Raw genomic sequence first — 16,637 nt, forward strand, 5'->3', positions numbered from 1 at the left:
AAATTACAGAAAATACCTCAAATCCCATTTGGCATTTAATCCTTTGGGAACAAAAGTTCTTAGTTGAATATCCCACAGGCTTCTCTGTGGTGCTGAATAGTAATTCTGTCACTACCATGGACACCTGATTGGATAGGTTTTATAGCAATACTGTACATATGTAATATTTTAAACTCCCCAAAAGGCAATGGTAAATTGTTTGGAGACTGGATACATAAGGTCTCTTTTTTTAATGTCTGTTTTTGAGTGTTCCATATGAAACATTTGACAAGATACACCGAATAACATAACATAAATGTACTAGAGGAGCAAAACATGTTGGAGTAATTTGTTTTGTCTTTGTAATGATTAAATACATTATATTTTAATACTTTTCCATCTGGGTTTCCAGTTCACGTTTTAGTGGTGCTTTTATATCCTTCTTCACTGAATCAAGCTATTTTGAATCCTATAACTCACAGCATGTTGGCGGAATTCATCTCAAGAGGTACTATGATTATGTTCGTTAGAGGGTCAGGGTAGGTGTAATTTATATTGATTAGTCATACCATTATTCATATATATAAAAAAAAATATTCTGATAAACGTTGTGTGCCTCTTCATGAGCACTATGAATGTTATTCTTATTTATACTGCCATAAAATAAGCTGATGCACATTACACAACTACTGGAGCAAAGTCCTTGATACATTGGTGCAAAGAGGCTCAACACAAAATTACAAAGTTTCAGTTCTAAATTGCCTCAGTACATAGGCTCCAATATTCCTTAACCGAAAACCTCTTTGTTATAAGAAAAAAAGAACATGTATCGAGGAAAAGAAATTGTGGTAATACCCTAACACTCTATTATGAGCTAAGAGTTACCACATTCCGAAGTCTTTGTAGGGTATTCTAGCAGGTCAATTCATCAAAGTACAAATGATAACAAAGGAACTGTTTGGATTTAGATCAATAGCTGAGATAGTAGGAAAGTTGGAAAGAAATACTGGATTATGCTTTTATGTGCTTTTAGATTTGGAGTTGCTGATAAAGTGTATTTATAACTGTGACGATAGTGGAAGCGTGGCACAGTATATTAAATGTTAAGCCAGCTTGTTACCCCTACCAGTCAAGATGGAGGTCCTATTTACCGTCAACCTTTGGGCTGCAAAATGGCTACCAGACCTTTTAACATGTATCCAACAGTTAGATATACATGTGTGTAGTATGCATTATGTATCTTTGTGGTTTGTGTATTTTTCTGTGACTCGTATGCTTGGCCTGCAAACAATAGTCAAGTGGCCATCTTATAGTGAGTCAGGGACTAGCCTTTTTGTGGGTCAGTTGCACTGTCTCAACAATGGTGAGGTGCGGAAAGGGGAGCCCTTCTGCTGGGGAAGTACATACTAAAAAAGGTTGAGCCAGGTATTTACGTCTGAGAGAGGTATGGAGCTGAAATTGGGAACCAAGGCCTGGGTCCTAGCCCTGGAAGCTCGATTCCCATTGCTCAGTTCCAATTTCCCATGCTCGCTCAGCTCCTGATGGGTTCAGTGGAGGAGAGGTCTCCACTCATTAGTAGGCAGCCGATCTCAAAGTTTTTATATGAAGGCCGGGAAACTAAACATGTCGATGCCAATCAGGGCTCCACAGTTGTTTCTTGTTGGTCTCGGTGACTAGAGCCAAACTGGAAAAGTGATCTGTAGACCGGGATTCAGGGATCCCATGGTACTGGGATAGTCTGGGACTTATTAAATACTCAGGAGAGGACTGGGAGAGGGGGAAGGGGGAAGGAAGGACAGGGAAAAACCCTCATTACAGCTATTGATATGGTGCTACAATCAGGGGCAAAAAATGTAAGGAACACACAGAAAAAGAATCCCCTATATAGTGAGAGCACTATAGGGTGAGCCGATAGCAGGCTATCCCCAAGTCCAGCCACCCAAACAATCTGGTAACTATATCCACTCACTGAGCTGTGAATTATTGGGGACTACTCCCCCCCAGTGGAATGTGCATGTCACTATTGGGGAAGAGCACCACTTAGTTGCCCACATAAGTATCTATACTGGTAATGTGTTTACTATTGGACATAGGGTGAACCGAGACTAGGCTCATCGAGTCTTTACACGCTATATATCCAGTACATATCATATATTTAATACCTTGAGAAATATATCTACACCTTTAGGCAGCAATGGAATTTATCCGTTCCAACTGGGTGGAGCTTGACTCTGGCCCACAGTATAGCAGCTCAGTGAGACATCTCAGATCGTGTCGCGCAGAGTACAGTTTGCGCTAGAGGATAACAACGTGATCAGTATATGACCATGGGTCAGCCGTTGTTAGGCTCTCCCGGAGTTTAGATACGCTAGCTATTGGGTCTACTTACCTTACATATAGACTCCTCCTATTACTTACTGGACTCATAGTGGCACTTATCTGCTGAGTTTGGACTGGGTTTATCCCCCACCCTTCCTTTCCCCTTCCCTCTCCCCTGGTGTAGGTGACACTGTCCTACACACCACCCCCGTTGGGGACATAATACACACTACACGGCATCTTAGTTGTTGCATGATTGCTACTGTTTATATGGTTCATTCACTCATGCCAACTAGTAGTGTCTGATAGCTTCCCTTCCTTTTAATTCGCTTAGCTTTAGTATCGCTTTCATTAGGTTTATGGTTTTAACCCAATTTATTTTAGTCTTGGAGATTTACTCCTCAATAAAGATTCATGTTTTAATGTTATAACCATATCATTTGCTCTCATATACATTCATATTCAGGTCATTTAGCCCCTACGTTTATTATCAGTTCTCCACCTTAGCCTCGAGTGCTCTCACTAAATAGGGGATTCTTTTTCTGTGTGTTCTCATAGTCTGGGACATATAGATTGAGGAGGCATCCAGGGTAAGCTCACTTTGGCAGACCCCTGCAACTAGTGAGCTAGTAGTCCCCATTAACCCTTGTTCTGGTAAATTGTTGCCATGTTATCTGTACTGTGTTGCTCCCTCATGGCTCTGGCCAGAATAACCCTTTGTTTATTTAACTCTCTCGTTCTGTGTAGTGTTTGCCATCCCTGTAAAAGTTTGGTCTACCGTGACAATGACTGCAGCTACTATTACCCATAAATGGTTCTGCCAGACCAGATCTCAATCTTAAGTGGCTCCATAAATGTGGCAAATGTAAAGCCTAAGGAAGCTTTAAAATGTTCTACTGCATTTTTGTTTTGCACAACTGTACTGAGGACATGTAATATAAAGGGTGGGAAAATCAGGCTTTAGGGTTGGCATGGTTGTCAATAACTGGATTTAGGGGCCAGGAGAGCCAGGGACAGAATTCAGGTGGATAGGGGAGTCAGGTACTGGAATTAAGGGGACAGGAGAGTCAGACTGGATTGAAGGGGATAGGGGAGTTGGAAACTGGATTGTAGGGGACAGGGGAATCAGGGATATGGGGGTCAGGGACTCTTTTGAAGGGGGCAGAGGAGTCGGTGACTGGGTTGAAGCAGTAGGGAAATTGGGGACAGGATTGAAGGGCAGAGGATTTGGGGAAGAGATTGAGGCAGATAGTGGGTCAAGGATTGGACAGAGGGAGCAAGGGACTGTTATTGTCTAGTATAGGGGTCAGTGCCTTTTTGTTTTTTTAAAGGGGGCTTTATCTGCCTTATCTCTCCTGTACGATGAGAGATGCAAGCACACCTGAGGCAGATCAGAGCTTCTCATGACACCACCCACTCAGCTTCTTCCTTCTGGTGAGCAGATTATATCTCCCTGCTCATCAGCTCTGCTACAAACTAGTTCCACAGTACAGGTGAGGAGCAGGGAGATATAATTTGCACACTTGAATGAAGCGGTTGAGTGGAGGGATTTGTCTTGGGAGTGCTCCAAGCTCTCTCTCCACTGGCAAATCATAGAGCTGGTTGAACAAACCTCCCCTCAACTGGGACAGTGGGATGAAGGGGGGGAAACCCGGTTCAGCCCCAGTCAGACCGCCACACTTTGGGGGTATGCTGCCACCCTCCTTGCCTAATACGCTGGACAGATGTTACAAATGCTTGAAAAATCTTGATGTGCAATCATTTTGTAGTCTTCAAAAAAATATGCAAAATGACATTCATGCACTTGTAGTCCTTGTACTCCTTTTTTGGGCAGGAAATCATAAACAGGCAATGCAAACTGTTTAAAAACAAAGGTAAATAACATGAAGTTCGATTTACACAACTAGAAATGCAAGTATTTAAAAAAAAATATATATATATTGCCAATATTTGAATGCCATTTAACCCTTTCGTGCCCTATTGATGGACTGCGTGTTTCATAAAAAATGCCACCCTAGGCACCCTTATGAGGTACGCTGCACGTCATGGCCTTTTTCTAGTATTTTAGAGGCTGTCCGCGATCAGCGCGGCCACAATCACGGTTTACATTATAGCAGTGGACACTCCCCTTCGGCTCAGAAAAGTGGTCACGTGACCCGTCAGTGCCGCAGGGTCCATGGCCATGTATACTCTCTGGCACTGACGGGGTTAACAAAGTTATATGCTATTTGTACTCTATATTAATATTCAAGAACTGTGTTTCAACACCACTAATCCTTTTGCTTTCAGGGGTTCAATAATGCCTTGAATACTTTGATATCTTTTGAATATCAAATGAGTGTGTTAAAATGAAACAAATACTCCATCTCTTTGAAACAAATGGTAACTGTGTAAGCAGCATATGAGTGGTACCTCACTCCACGGTTTCACAAGCCATGCCAAACAGAGCTGTGTGTTGCAGGAAATGTTTTGCTGTGGGTTATGTCCTGGAGACTGACAGTGAAAGGGCCGGAGGGGTCTATTTTCCCGAACATCTGTGCACTGAACTTCTCTGGTCTTAAAACCACCACCACAGTTTGTAGAACACTACAAGAAAAGAGAAAAATAAGCATTAACATGGTTGCTATTATATTTCTACATTACACTACAGATGCAACAACGAGTATTCGCACACTTGTCTTTGAAAATCTGGGGCAGACTTTGTGTGCTCATTTGCATGTCCTTTCCCAGAATCCCTTGCTACAGTGGAAACACTGTATGCGAGGTGATAATGGTTGAAAGGCAGGGTTGCAGACCTGTCTAAGACATGTGAATGTGCTCACAAGGGATATTCTTTATTGGCTATATGCTAACGGTGGAGGTTTTCTGTCGCCTTTTTCACCCACCATAATTTAAAATCTATCTATCTAATCCATCTAATCCATCTAATCCATCTAATCCATCTAATCCATCAAATCCATCAAATCCATCTAATCCATCTAATTCATCTAAGCCACCTAAACCATCTAATCTATCTAATCTATCTCATAGATCACTTTAATCTTTTTTCCATTTTATCGTTATGTCTCTTTTATTTTTTATAAATGTTCCATAAACATATCAAAAACAAACATTCAACACTCATTTCCAAAGCAAAACTAGGGTCAGGATTGCGGAATCCTTGTGCCACAAGCAGGAAACATGGGGATTGACTACTTCACCTTATATACCCTCCTAATGCCAGCCCCTTACTCTGACCAATACAACACTTAACCCCTTACTTCCGACCCTAGTGGCTTCAACCCCCCCGTCATGCCCCACCTTCCTTAAGGGTAGAGGGGGTTACTAACACCTTAACTTACTCACAATGCCGCACAAACATACATACATTAAACTGTAGCACACAAATATACACACTTATACTGACCACAGCATACACATACTGTACACACATCTCAGCACATGGAAACAAAGACACTCCTGTATAAATATACACTCATAGTAACACACACACACACACACACACTCAATCTGGCACTTCCTTCCCTCAATTAAACTGCAACAAAAAAATATACACGTGTCAACATTGCGGAATGGGACATTTGGCCGTGGAAGTTTTGCCGCACCCAAATGAGTGCCGGGGTTCGGCCAGACAGACAATTCACTGCAGCCGATCTGCTTCTAGAACCTCCACAGCAGGCCGCTTCTGCAATATGGTAAGTTTTAGTGCTTAGGTGGTTAACTTTGGAGTTTTTGCGGTTAAGGTAGGTTGTTTGTTAACTTAAGGGATTTTAGAGTATTGGCTTAAGGTTTTTAGGGTAGGGGATAGCACTTGTATTAGGGGTTAACATTAGATGGTTTTAGTTTAAGGGTTAAGGCTAGGGACTTACCTTAGTGGCGAAGTGGATTACAGGTTCCGGTGGCGAGGTAAGTTGCAGCCAAGTACCGGCGGTCATTTGGCTGTGGCGAAACGGCTCTGACCAAATGCCCTTGACCATCCACATTGACCTCAGCACACAAATACACATACTCAACATAGCAAACAAATACATCTACACTCATACATATACAGATATAGCAGATGTTATTGCTGTACACACACAGAACACCAGCAGAAGCAAATGCCATTTTAAAGGATTTTCCACTTGCGAAAAAGATGCTGCATGGGTGAGTGCCAGCATATGTAATAACGGCTGCTACATCTGTATACTCACATTAATACATTCATGCCTTTCTCTGGAGTGCCCTTTTCCCCTCCCCTTCAGGAGATCTGCTCTGAGAGGACAGAGAGCCAGTAGCGTGACTCTCTCCTTTATCTGATGCTACCCTGGTAGAGATTCCTCACCCCAGGACTAGGATAAACTGGGCAGTCCCAGGAGAATTGGGACTACTATGAGGTATGCTGTAACATTTATTAACCTTTTAGACTAAATCTGCCTTTAGCATTCTGGAGTGGGGAGGGACTTCAAGAAACCACTGTGATTAAGTGGGCACGGAGGGGGTGGAGCTAATGATAATTGTCGGCGTAGACAAAGTTACACGGGTGGGTCAAATCTCTTAATTTCCACAGAGAAAATGTTGGCACATATGATATATATCAGGGGTGCACAAACTGGGGAGCTCAAGATTTTATAGGGGGGGCATGGCGGTTACAGGGGCCCCGCGCTCTTCCCCAAGGCATTTAAATTACAGATGCAGCCACTAGTATTAGAACTCTTGCCTTGGAAATTCTGGGGCAGTCTCACAGTAAAGGTCTCAACATTTCTGTGAGATTCTTAATGGCTCATCAGATTAACACAGCAGGGGTCCCTGCTGTCTCATTCAGTTTGAAGGGGACGGCAGGGACCCCCGCTCTGTTAATCCGATGGGCCATTAAGAATCTTACAGAAATGTTGAGGCATTTACGGTGAAACTGCCCCAGAATCTCCCAGAATTTCCCAGGTAAGTGTGTTCTAATACTGGTGGCTGCATCTGTAATTGGAGGCGTGAGGCCTCTGTAACTCCCTTACCTGCTCTCTGCCGGCTCTTCAGCAATGTGTCGCCATTGCAACGCAGCGTCAAATTATGTCGTGGGGTCATGTGACGGGATGCGTCATTGGAGAGGGTAGAGGGGGCGCGAGCACTGGGGCTGTGTTTCAGCTCCGATTCAAGCATTCAAAATGGCTGCCATATGCCGTGAGTCTACCTAGGCAGTAGAGAGCTGCATTGTCATCAAGGGTTTGATATTGCAGCTTCCTATTGGATGACCACAGGCGCCATCTTTGAAAATTCAGGAAGGAACACAGGCATCTAAACTAGTAAATATCTTTGGATCCAGGGAATTCCAGCAGCAACTGTACAAAGGAATCCCCGGTTTGATTCATGTAAAAAAAATACTAATAAATAAGCAAAATGGGCGGGATTGTTGCTTTCTACATTCAGCTACAAATTGAAGCAAAAATGATTGTGTTCATACATAGGATAAACAACAGTATTTTTTTTTTCACACGGTAATTGAGAAGCATCATCAAAATAAGATTATGATTATAAATAGCAATAGAAAAATGCAGTACACAAAATCACGAGGTGGGATGTACAGTACAGTAATAGTTCTCAGACTAAAGTGCAATCACAAAATGTAATAACTTAATATCCAAAAGTGTCTATCAAAAGCAATAACACAATCTTTCATGTTTTAATTCTTCACACCATTATCTCAAGTAAAATTAAAATTACCTTGCTCCAATTTCCTGTTCTCCAGCTTGCACAAGGACGTAGGTGACATCGTGTTGCTGGGTCTGGCTTTTTAATGTGCCCACAATCAGAATCAGATGCAGTGCTGCATTCAACATGTCTCCACACAGCCCCAAGACCACAGGAAGTAGAGCACTATAAGAAAAGTGAATTTATACTGCAGCATCTGTGCCAACTTTTTTGCTCTCTCTCCCTCTCCAGTAAAAGTACTACATAATTAAGCTTACAGATAATAGTCCTACTAGTAAAATTATGGCACCATGTTGGCTGAATAGTTTCTTATTTTCATGCAATGTATAATTTAGGGAAAAATATGAAATGTAAGGACAATTTGCAAGAAATATCCAGGGGATTCTCTCCTAAAAATGTCAGCACTATAATTCTCAAGTTGATAAAAGCTCAAAGTTAGTTATGAAGAAGGAAAATAGCTGGAAGTCTGAGCTGCATGCTATAAAATACATTGTCAGTTTAGATTTTGCATTCAGATGAGGAAACACAGTACTGTACGTGCTTATTGGCTGCAGAACTAAATGTATTAAACATTGTATAAAATGCAAAATTGCACTCAAAAAGACATGACATTTGACACATTAAAATCTAGTGTTTTCACAGTATTCATTAAGCATGATCTGTACATAAATATTGAACATTTTGATAGCTCATTTGCATGTGCTTTTCCCCGATTTGCAGCAAAACAACTGGAAACTGACAGAAATCTTTCCTCCCTCAAGTTTGCAAAATGCTGCTTTTGCTGGAGGGAGAGGGACAGGGAAATAGAGAAAGAAACCAATCTTGGAGAGTGCCCATTGTGTCAAATAACCTACTGTACTCACCTAACAAACATTATATATATATTTATTTTATTGAACAGGTGTATTCACAACAAATGTAAATATACTTATTGCACAAATACTGTAGCCACACTTGAGGTACAGTAATGCTTTTGAACCATGTAAAGTAAAGCTTTGTTGGAATATGAACTTTAATGATTCCTTTTAGAACTGGATCATTATGTCTTTTTTCTGTGTTCTTAAAAATTCGAATCCATGCTAATGCGCCATTGTTAAAGACACGTGCAGCTCTGACCTCCCCTTCGGCACTTGGCAAGTTTGACTACTTGATTTACATGGCATTTTAAACTATTTTTTTCAACTTTTGTCCCAATTTTGGCGACAGAAGTCTTTGATAAATGGACCCCTTCATCATTATAACATTTGGACTACATTTCTGTCCTCTAACGTTAATCCCGGGGTTATTGCGGTTGACTATATTCTCGCACTTCTATTAATAATGAAGGCATGAAAAAACTACAGTATGACCACCATTGATATTGAAATGAAGGCGAATGATTGCTAATAACTAATTACACCCCCCCCCACCCGCAACATGCCAATTCCCACCAGCCCATGGTAAATATGTTTGTCCAATCATCTTTTATTCAATTTAACCCCATTATATTCTTTAAAAAAAATCTTATTTCACTATAACTTCACACAATTTGTCATTGTTCAATCCCTTTCCATTAGGATTTTGGCAATCTGACAATCAGTCTACGGAGTCCGCAGTCCACGTATTTTACTTTCCCTGTGTTGTATTTTCTTATTTTAAATTATAACCTGCTCTTGATTTACAGGTAATTCATCAATGACTTATTTTACCATCACTCCTTGCCTTCTTTTGGAGGCACAGGGATTTGTTGGATCCCCTACTTTCTTAGCTGTAAATCTTGGGTTGGCTGGAATTTTCTTCCATTCCACTAGCTCCTTTTAATGCCTCTTTTCACATTTGCTAGGTTTCTTATTCCTTGGTGTTCAGTATTTGCTTTTAACTCCACTTACTAATAATGTAACTAACAAAGACAAATGAACATCTTCAATATGTTTGACAGAAAAGTGAAATTCCTTTTAGACACATTCCTTTCAATTTATAATCAGTTCAGCTATTATGACAGTGCTTTTGATTCAGTTCTTTCTTTGAATTACCAAATTCCCTGTATGGCCACTTATACTCATGTGCATTTTTTATATGTAATCACAATTTATTTTTACGTAATAGTAGAGGGCACTTTTGTAGTATGTAAACACATTTTTCCCCAGTTGTTATGCCCGGTTGATTGGTCTATTGACGTCATGTTCAAGTTTTTAAGATGTAGATATACAGCTGAGGCTCCTCTGTGGCTTCGGTCAGCCGGAATAATTATATTATGTTAATACAGTACAGTAGGCGCCCAGCAGGTGGCGCCCAGCAGGTGGCGCACTGAATCTCTCCCCCCCCCCCCATGATACTCAGTAGCAGTAAGGCTACTGCTCGGGGAAGCTGCAGATTGCAAATAAATGCTGGGGATTTACACTTGGTGTTTTGTGGCACCGAGAATAGTATGTCTTGCTACATCTGTATAAAGCTTTCAATTATTTCGTTTCATGATATTTGAAATTTAAAAAACACATGTTCAACTTCAAGGTTCGAGCAACATTCCAACCAAAACCTGAGAGGCTCATCCATGGATTTAAAAATATTTATTTTTTCAATAAACTGTGCAATCTTTGGTAAAAAAAAAGTTTGGAAGTGTTTTCCATTATTTTTTTGACAAATCCAAAGCCACCGTCCATCTGTCAACATTCTAGTGTCTGCTCTGAAAGATATTTAGCATTGCTGGCAGCATTATTAAAGAGCATTGCAGGAGGCTGTTTCCCAAAACATTTATAGAAGTAGGAATTCATTAGGATGAATTCCAGCCAGTGAAGCTGCAGCTACACACGGGGATCTTGTCTCGAGAAACAAAAAAGCAAACATCCTATTTATTAGATCTAAATACCTCACCTATTGGTTGATATCATCTACTGTAAATATATATGTAGCCTAGCGCCCCTGGCTATAGCCTTCCACTGGCCTCAACCCTATAAGTCCTGATAGGAACAGGCAGTGTTTGGGTTAAACTCCAGCGCAGGGCCTAGCCTGCAGTTGCAGCCTGGATGGTTACTGTGTTGCTATATCTAGAGGCAGGCCTAAACCGGCAATTGGAGTGTCATACCTGGGGAGGGTACTGACTGAGTCACATGAGTATGGTGTGATGCCTGTCAGTACCTGGACCTGCCATATTATGGGGCAGGGTTACAAGTCCCCCCCCCCGGGTATAAAATCTGGCACTCCACCAAATTGTGTAGGTTGCTTGGTGTGTGTCTTCCCTCCCTCAGAGGAGTGGGAGTGTTCCCCTCATCCCATAAGGGGGTGGGGGAGTTTCGGAGGGATGCTTTGGGCCTCAAGCCCTTGGTATCTGCTCCAGGGATTTTGGAGGATGCCACGTGCTGTATGGAATAAAGACTCAGTTATTCTAACTGTACTGTGTAGTCTTTGGAGGAGAAAGAGTTGCCTATGGGGCCTATCCTGCTTGCCAGGATCCTCATGGGATAGAGGCACTGCACCCTAAATGAGGAAAAGCCTGTCCTGTTGCTGCTCCCACACAACACCAGCGGAGGGTTACATTTGCTTTTGCTGTGTGTTGATTGAAAGACTTTTCTTCTTGCATCTTTCCATATATTTTTATGGTGAACGCTATGAGACTTTTCATTGGACTTGTTTTGGTTTTTTTATGTGAACATTTTCCCTTTTACTCACTTTATATATATTTTTTTCACGATATTCACTCTACTGCATTACATACAGGTAAGTACCACATTAGTAATTCATCAGTCCAGTTAAATATGTAATTCACTTCGGTATGCATAACATCTCTTAATTGAAATGCGTGTATAGCTAGCACAGATTTCTTTTCATTTTGCACTTTGATGAGGGTGGCACACAACAACAATTTAAAGAGCATTCCAGTTCCAGTGAGCATGAGCTTACATTTTAAGTGATGATGATCGCAACATGGGTGATCAGGAATATAATCAGTTATAATATTTAATTTCAATATTGTTTTTAGGATTTTATACTTCTGTCAATCCTTTTCATGCATTAAGATGTTATTTTAGCATTTTACTGCTTATTTACATTTTTTCCATTATTTATTTTGCAAAAAATCCAAAACCAAATAAATTCTGGTAAAACCAAAATTAAAAAAAAAAAAATTAGCAAACCACCCCCCCCTTACAAACCCCACAAAACCCAAAACACAGCCCACCTTTACTTCAAGTCATTCTCATTTATTAGTCCCTCCTTTGATGAAGATTATCAAACCTTAGACTGTTGTTTAGAACAAGTCACTTCAGTATTGTGAACTTTGCTAACAGATGCTACATCATATTTCTCTTTCTTTATATGTAAAAAACATTTCTATCTATTTTTCCGCAATCAAATGGACTTGCTGAGAGTTCTTGACATGTAGGCGATCTTCTAATCAAAATCCATAAACTGCCATGGTAGTTAAACAGATCAAAAAGGTAGATGTGTTTGATTACATTTTAACTAGTGACACGTAATAATGCAGGGCTTATTCCCAATTGGTTTACTGTGACACAGGTACTTTAGGCAAAAATAATCCCAATTGGTTTACTGTTACACAGCTACCTTAGGAAGAAATACTCTTTGCAATGGAAATAGCAGAACATATTAAGTATTTTAATCGATTTGGCACATGAGATTGTCTTAAAAATACAAGAAATGTTTAATGGCCTGTTAAGCCCATGACCAGGTCTCTGTTTTATAGGACTGGTGGTATCTAGGGATAAAGGATATCTGGTTTTGTCAGTGGTGGGGAGGTTGAAATATGGCTGTCCTAGCACTAGAATACACGTAAATCTTCGGATGATCTGTGAACTACTATGGGGATGTATGGCCAAGAGGACAGCCCAAGGTTTGGGTAAAGTTATTAAATAAGAAATCCTGGGTCTGACAGCAATTTGTAAAAATAACAAATAGATATTTGTAACTGTGGCGATTACACAAATCAAATGGTACTACAAACTAGGTTTTTCTATGTATAATCTTGATATCTGTTTCTCATGTAAAAATAGACGTTACAGTATGTGATCCTATTTCATATCCAGGCGTGTATATTAAGTACACAGAAACAACAGTGAAGATGGCGTGTGTCTAAGTATTATAGAAACAAAGTTATGATGTCTTTGATATATTGAAGCAAAGTTTAAACATTAAAAGAAAGTAGTTTTTTCTTAGTCGTAAAAATATCAGCTACCCACCATGTGGGAATTGAACATTAATACATTTTATATAATACACATGCAGGGATTGAACTCAGGATCTTCCATATACTGATACCAATGCCTTACCTCTACACCATAGGCTTGTGATCTAGAGGCATATGAAAGGTCCTGGGTTCGATTTCTGTATAATATGGTATAATTTATACATTATAAATGAAAAATGTAAATAATAATTTATAAATTATTATTTTTCTTATATTGTATATGTAGCCCTGGTAAGAAATAGGGCTATATGTCTATCCTCCTACTGGTATAAGCCCTGCTAAGGGCAGGCTGCCAGTAGTTAACATGGGTTTCCCCCACATCAAGCCCTGCTTTGAGTGGTGAAGGTAGGCCACCTGACTCTGTGTCTAAGGCAAGAGACATAGGGGAGGGGTCTGCTGACATCATGAGGGGCAGGGCTGTGTCAATTTAGTTTGCCTGTTCCTGTCAGTGACAGTTAGTTGAGTTCTGGTCTGTCCTGGGTTCAGAGCTGAGCAGAGACAGTGTGTGAGCTAGCTAGATGCCTGAGGAGTAGGGCCTAGTTAGCAATAGGTGGACCAGTGCCTCTCACCCTGCCTAGGGGGTGAGGGAAGAGCTAGCCACACCCTGAGCAACCGCGGCTTGGGGTGGGTCAGGGACACAGTGAGTACCCAGAGACCATCCTTAGGGTGTGCAGTCTGGAGGGAGAGAAGACCCTGTACCTGATACCAGCGTGTTGCTGTGATTTCTGCTGCTGCTGTGTTTGCAACACTTTTGACATTTCTGCAGAGACTAATGGCCCATCAGATTAACACAGCAGGGACCACCGCTGTTAATCCGATGGGCCATTAGTCTGTCTGCAGAAATGTTGCAGCATGTACCCAGGATGTACCCAGCATGTACCTGGGTCTTGTTGGTGATTGCCCCAGATTTGTTTTAGAATACTAGTCGGCACTACATTATGTTAGGGTCTAGATTGAACTAATGCCAAGGCAGGCATAATGCGATCTAATTGCAAGATAATGCAAATTTATGCTATAGTCTTTGACTGAGCATATTGACCCACCTGTGCTGAGGTGATTGACCCACCTGTGCTGAAGCAGGGGTATTCATAAAAGCTATCCATTGAGTACTGAGTTTGAGACCCTAGTTTCATATACAGTATAAGGAACAAAAATACACACAAACACAGAAACACACACACAAACACACACAGTATTGTAGGTACATCAAATAAAGGAATTGTCAAATAATATATACAGTATATATATTGCCACTACAATTCATTTTAGAACAGTATTAATTAGCTTAAGGACATAATTTCCTAGAATTGAGATGTTGTAGTTCAGAGTTCACCAACACCGTCCTCAAGGGTCCCTGACAGGTCAGGTTTTCAGGATATCTCTGCTTCATCACAGGTTACTCAATCAGTGGCTCAGTCATAATTATTGCACCACTTGTGCTAAAGCAGAGATATTCTGAAAACCCGACCTGTTGGTGGCCCTTGAGGACTGAAGTGGGCCACCCATGTTTTAGGTAGTTATTAACAGCCAAGAGTTTAATATATGTAGAATCACCATCAAGCCCATGACATTCATAACATAGATATTTCCTTGTATAAATGCAGATTTGTTATTATTTCAGATCTAAGAAACTTTCATTTCCAGAATTGAGACAAATACAAATGACTCAATCATTTTGATTCAGTGTTTATGTTAGGGGTTGGTGATATTTCCAGAATGGAGACAAATACAAACGACTCAATAATTTTGATCCAGGGTTTATGTTAGGGGTTGGGGACTGTATTTACTAGCTGCTGCTCCTGCTGCATAAGGCTTTTCCCTCCAAACACATGTTACAGTAGATAAGACAGCAGGCTACAAAATAAAGCTGTTTGTTGCTTACTGTAACACTATTATAAATTGCTATGTCCTTTGTGTTCTGCCATGTTAGAAGGGAGATTACCTTGGCCATTGGATTTGAATCTGGAAGAAAGGAAACTGTGGACTTTAAAGTATTTATTAACACATTGCAGTCATTTTTTCTGGAATTGAAATTACATTTTTAAATGCCCATTTTTTAAATAAGACACTAGTTTTACATTTCAGTGACAGAAAAACCTTTCTTACCTCACTCCAGTTCCCTACTATCCAGTAGATGGTTTGCGACATATTAAACAGCAATCCTGACATATTTTTATTTTGCACTGAAAGGCCACTGTTAGATGTATTTTGCAAATCTTCTGAAATGTTAATATCGATAGCTTGCAGATCACGTGGATTTGCTGAGGCCTTCGGTCCCATGTCATCTTTATTCTTGTCTCGTTTTGTAGAACTTTGCTTTGAAATTACGATCCCTGGGACTGATCCATTGACTTCAATATTTAAAGTTTCTGCAATTTCTGTGATCACTATATTTGAAGGCTGAGTTGATGTCTCAGCCTGGTACACAATTGTAGTCTGATTGTTCCTAGTCATGTTGGATCTCCCTTTATGTCTTGTACTCCGGGATTCTATTATGGAATTTATTTCAGTGTCATAGTAGCTATCAGGGTCTCCAATATCCTCAGGCTCTGCTTCTGGTGGTTCAGTTAGGAAGTCATAGCGTGGAGTAATTTCTTCAGGACTGTGGGTCGTGGTGAGTACAGTTTGCAAGTCTCTCTCTGTTACATTTAATATTTCGTTTTTTAAGTGGTGCTCTCCTTCTTCATTGGAAACTGTTGGAGTTAAGCTGGTAGCGTTTACACTCACTTTCCTTTTATTATTTTCCACAAGGACAAAGTTATATTTGTAATCTACATTAAAATGGGTAGAATTGGGAATATCATTGATTTGAAAATCATCTTTTATGGACTTCATGGTAGGGGACAATATAAACGAAGAAGCTGGTGATGTGACTGACCCTGGTGTTTTTGTTGTCGAGAGAAGCCTGTTCTTTGGTAAAAGTATGCGTCTCTTCAGATCCCCTGATTTTTTGGGAACTATTCTGATGTTTTTTCCATTCTTATATTTAATAGGAAGCAGTGGCACTTTTCTAGTGTGAGAGCACTGTTGAAGTCCACAGAGAGCTTTGGTGTTTGGTTTTTTTAATGGATCACATGGCTCATCTTTATTTTTGGCACATGTAACATTGCGGGTCCTTACTCCACCACCACAGTTGACCGAACACTGCAAAGAAAAGTAAAAATATAGTTTGTCAAAACAAGTTACAGGTTTCAGAGAATATAATGGAAAAGTTACTGCTCTCAGAAAAATAATAAAATAATATGGCCTGAAACATGATGTTATCACATCTGCAGGCATGCGTTAGCGGGTACAATCGTTAAATTTTAGTGTGCATCTTTTATTAAATCTCATCCTTTCCCATTGATGCGTTGTGCTTCCCCCCCCTGCTGCAAGAGCAGGAGCAATAACAGCTGCTACATCTGTATATTAACCACTTAAAGCACAAGTGGCCAGCTTAGCCATTATCCTCATGCATGCCCTTATCCTCTCCTGTCTG

The 16,637-nt window shown here is 40.5% G+C and overlaps 1 protein-coding gene across 1 annotated transcript in view; it reads right to left on the reverse strand.

Annotated features, from left to right (window-relative positions):
- The window catches only part of ADAMTS12 (ADAM metallopeptidase with thrombospondin type 1 motif 12), a 609,209-nt gene that overhangs the window by 83,811 nt on the left and 508,761 nt on the right, over positions 1–16,637 (reverse strand). The window contains exons 19-21 of the mRNA XM_075587768.1: positions 15,266–16,303; positions 7,993–8,145; positions 4,711–4,884 (exon numbers count right to left, since the gene is read on the reverse strand). Coding sequence (XP_075443883.1) covers positions 4,711–4,884; positions 7,993–8,145; positions 15,266–16,303 — 1,365 coding nt within the window. The remainder of the gene's footprint in view (positions 1–4,710; positions 4,885–7,992; positions 8,146–15,265; positions 16,304–16,637) is intronic.

This window comes from Ascaphus truei, chromosome 1 (assembly GCF_040206685.1).
Source record: "Ascaphus truei isolate aAscTru1 chromosome 1, aAscTru1.hap1, whole genome shotgun sequence".
NCBI classification, from domain to species: domain Eukaryota; kingdom Metazoa; phylum Chordata; class Amphibia; order Anura; family Ascaphidae; genus Ascaphus; species Ascaphus truei.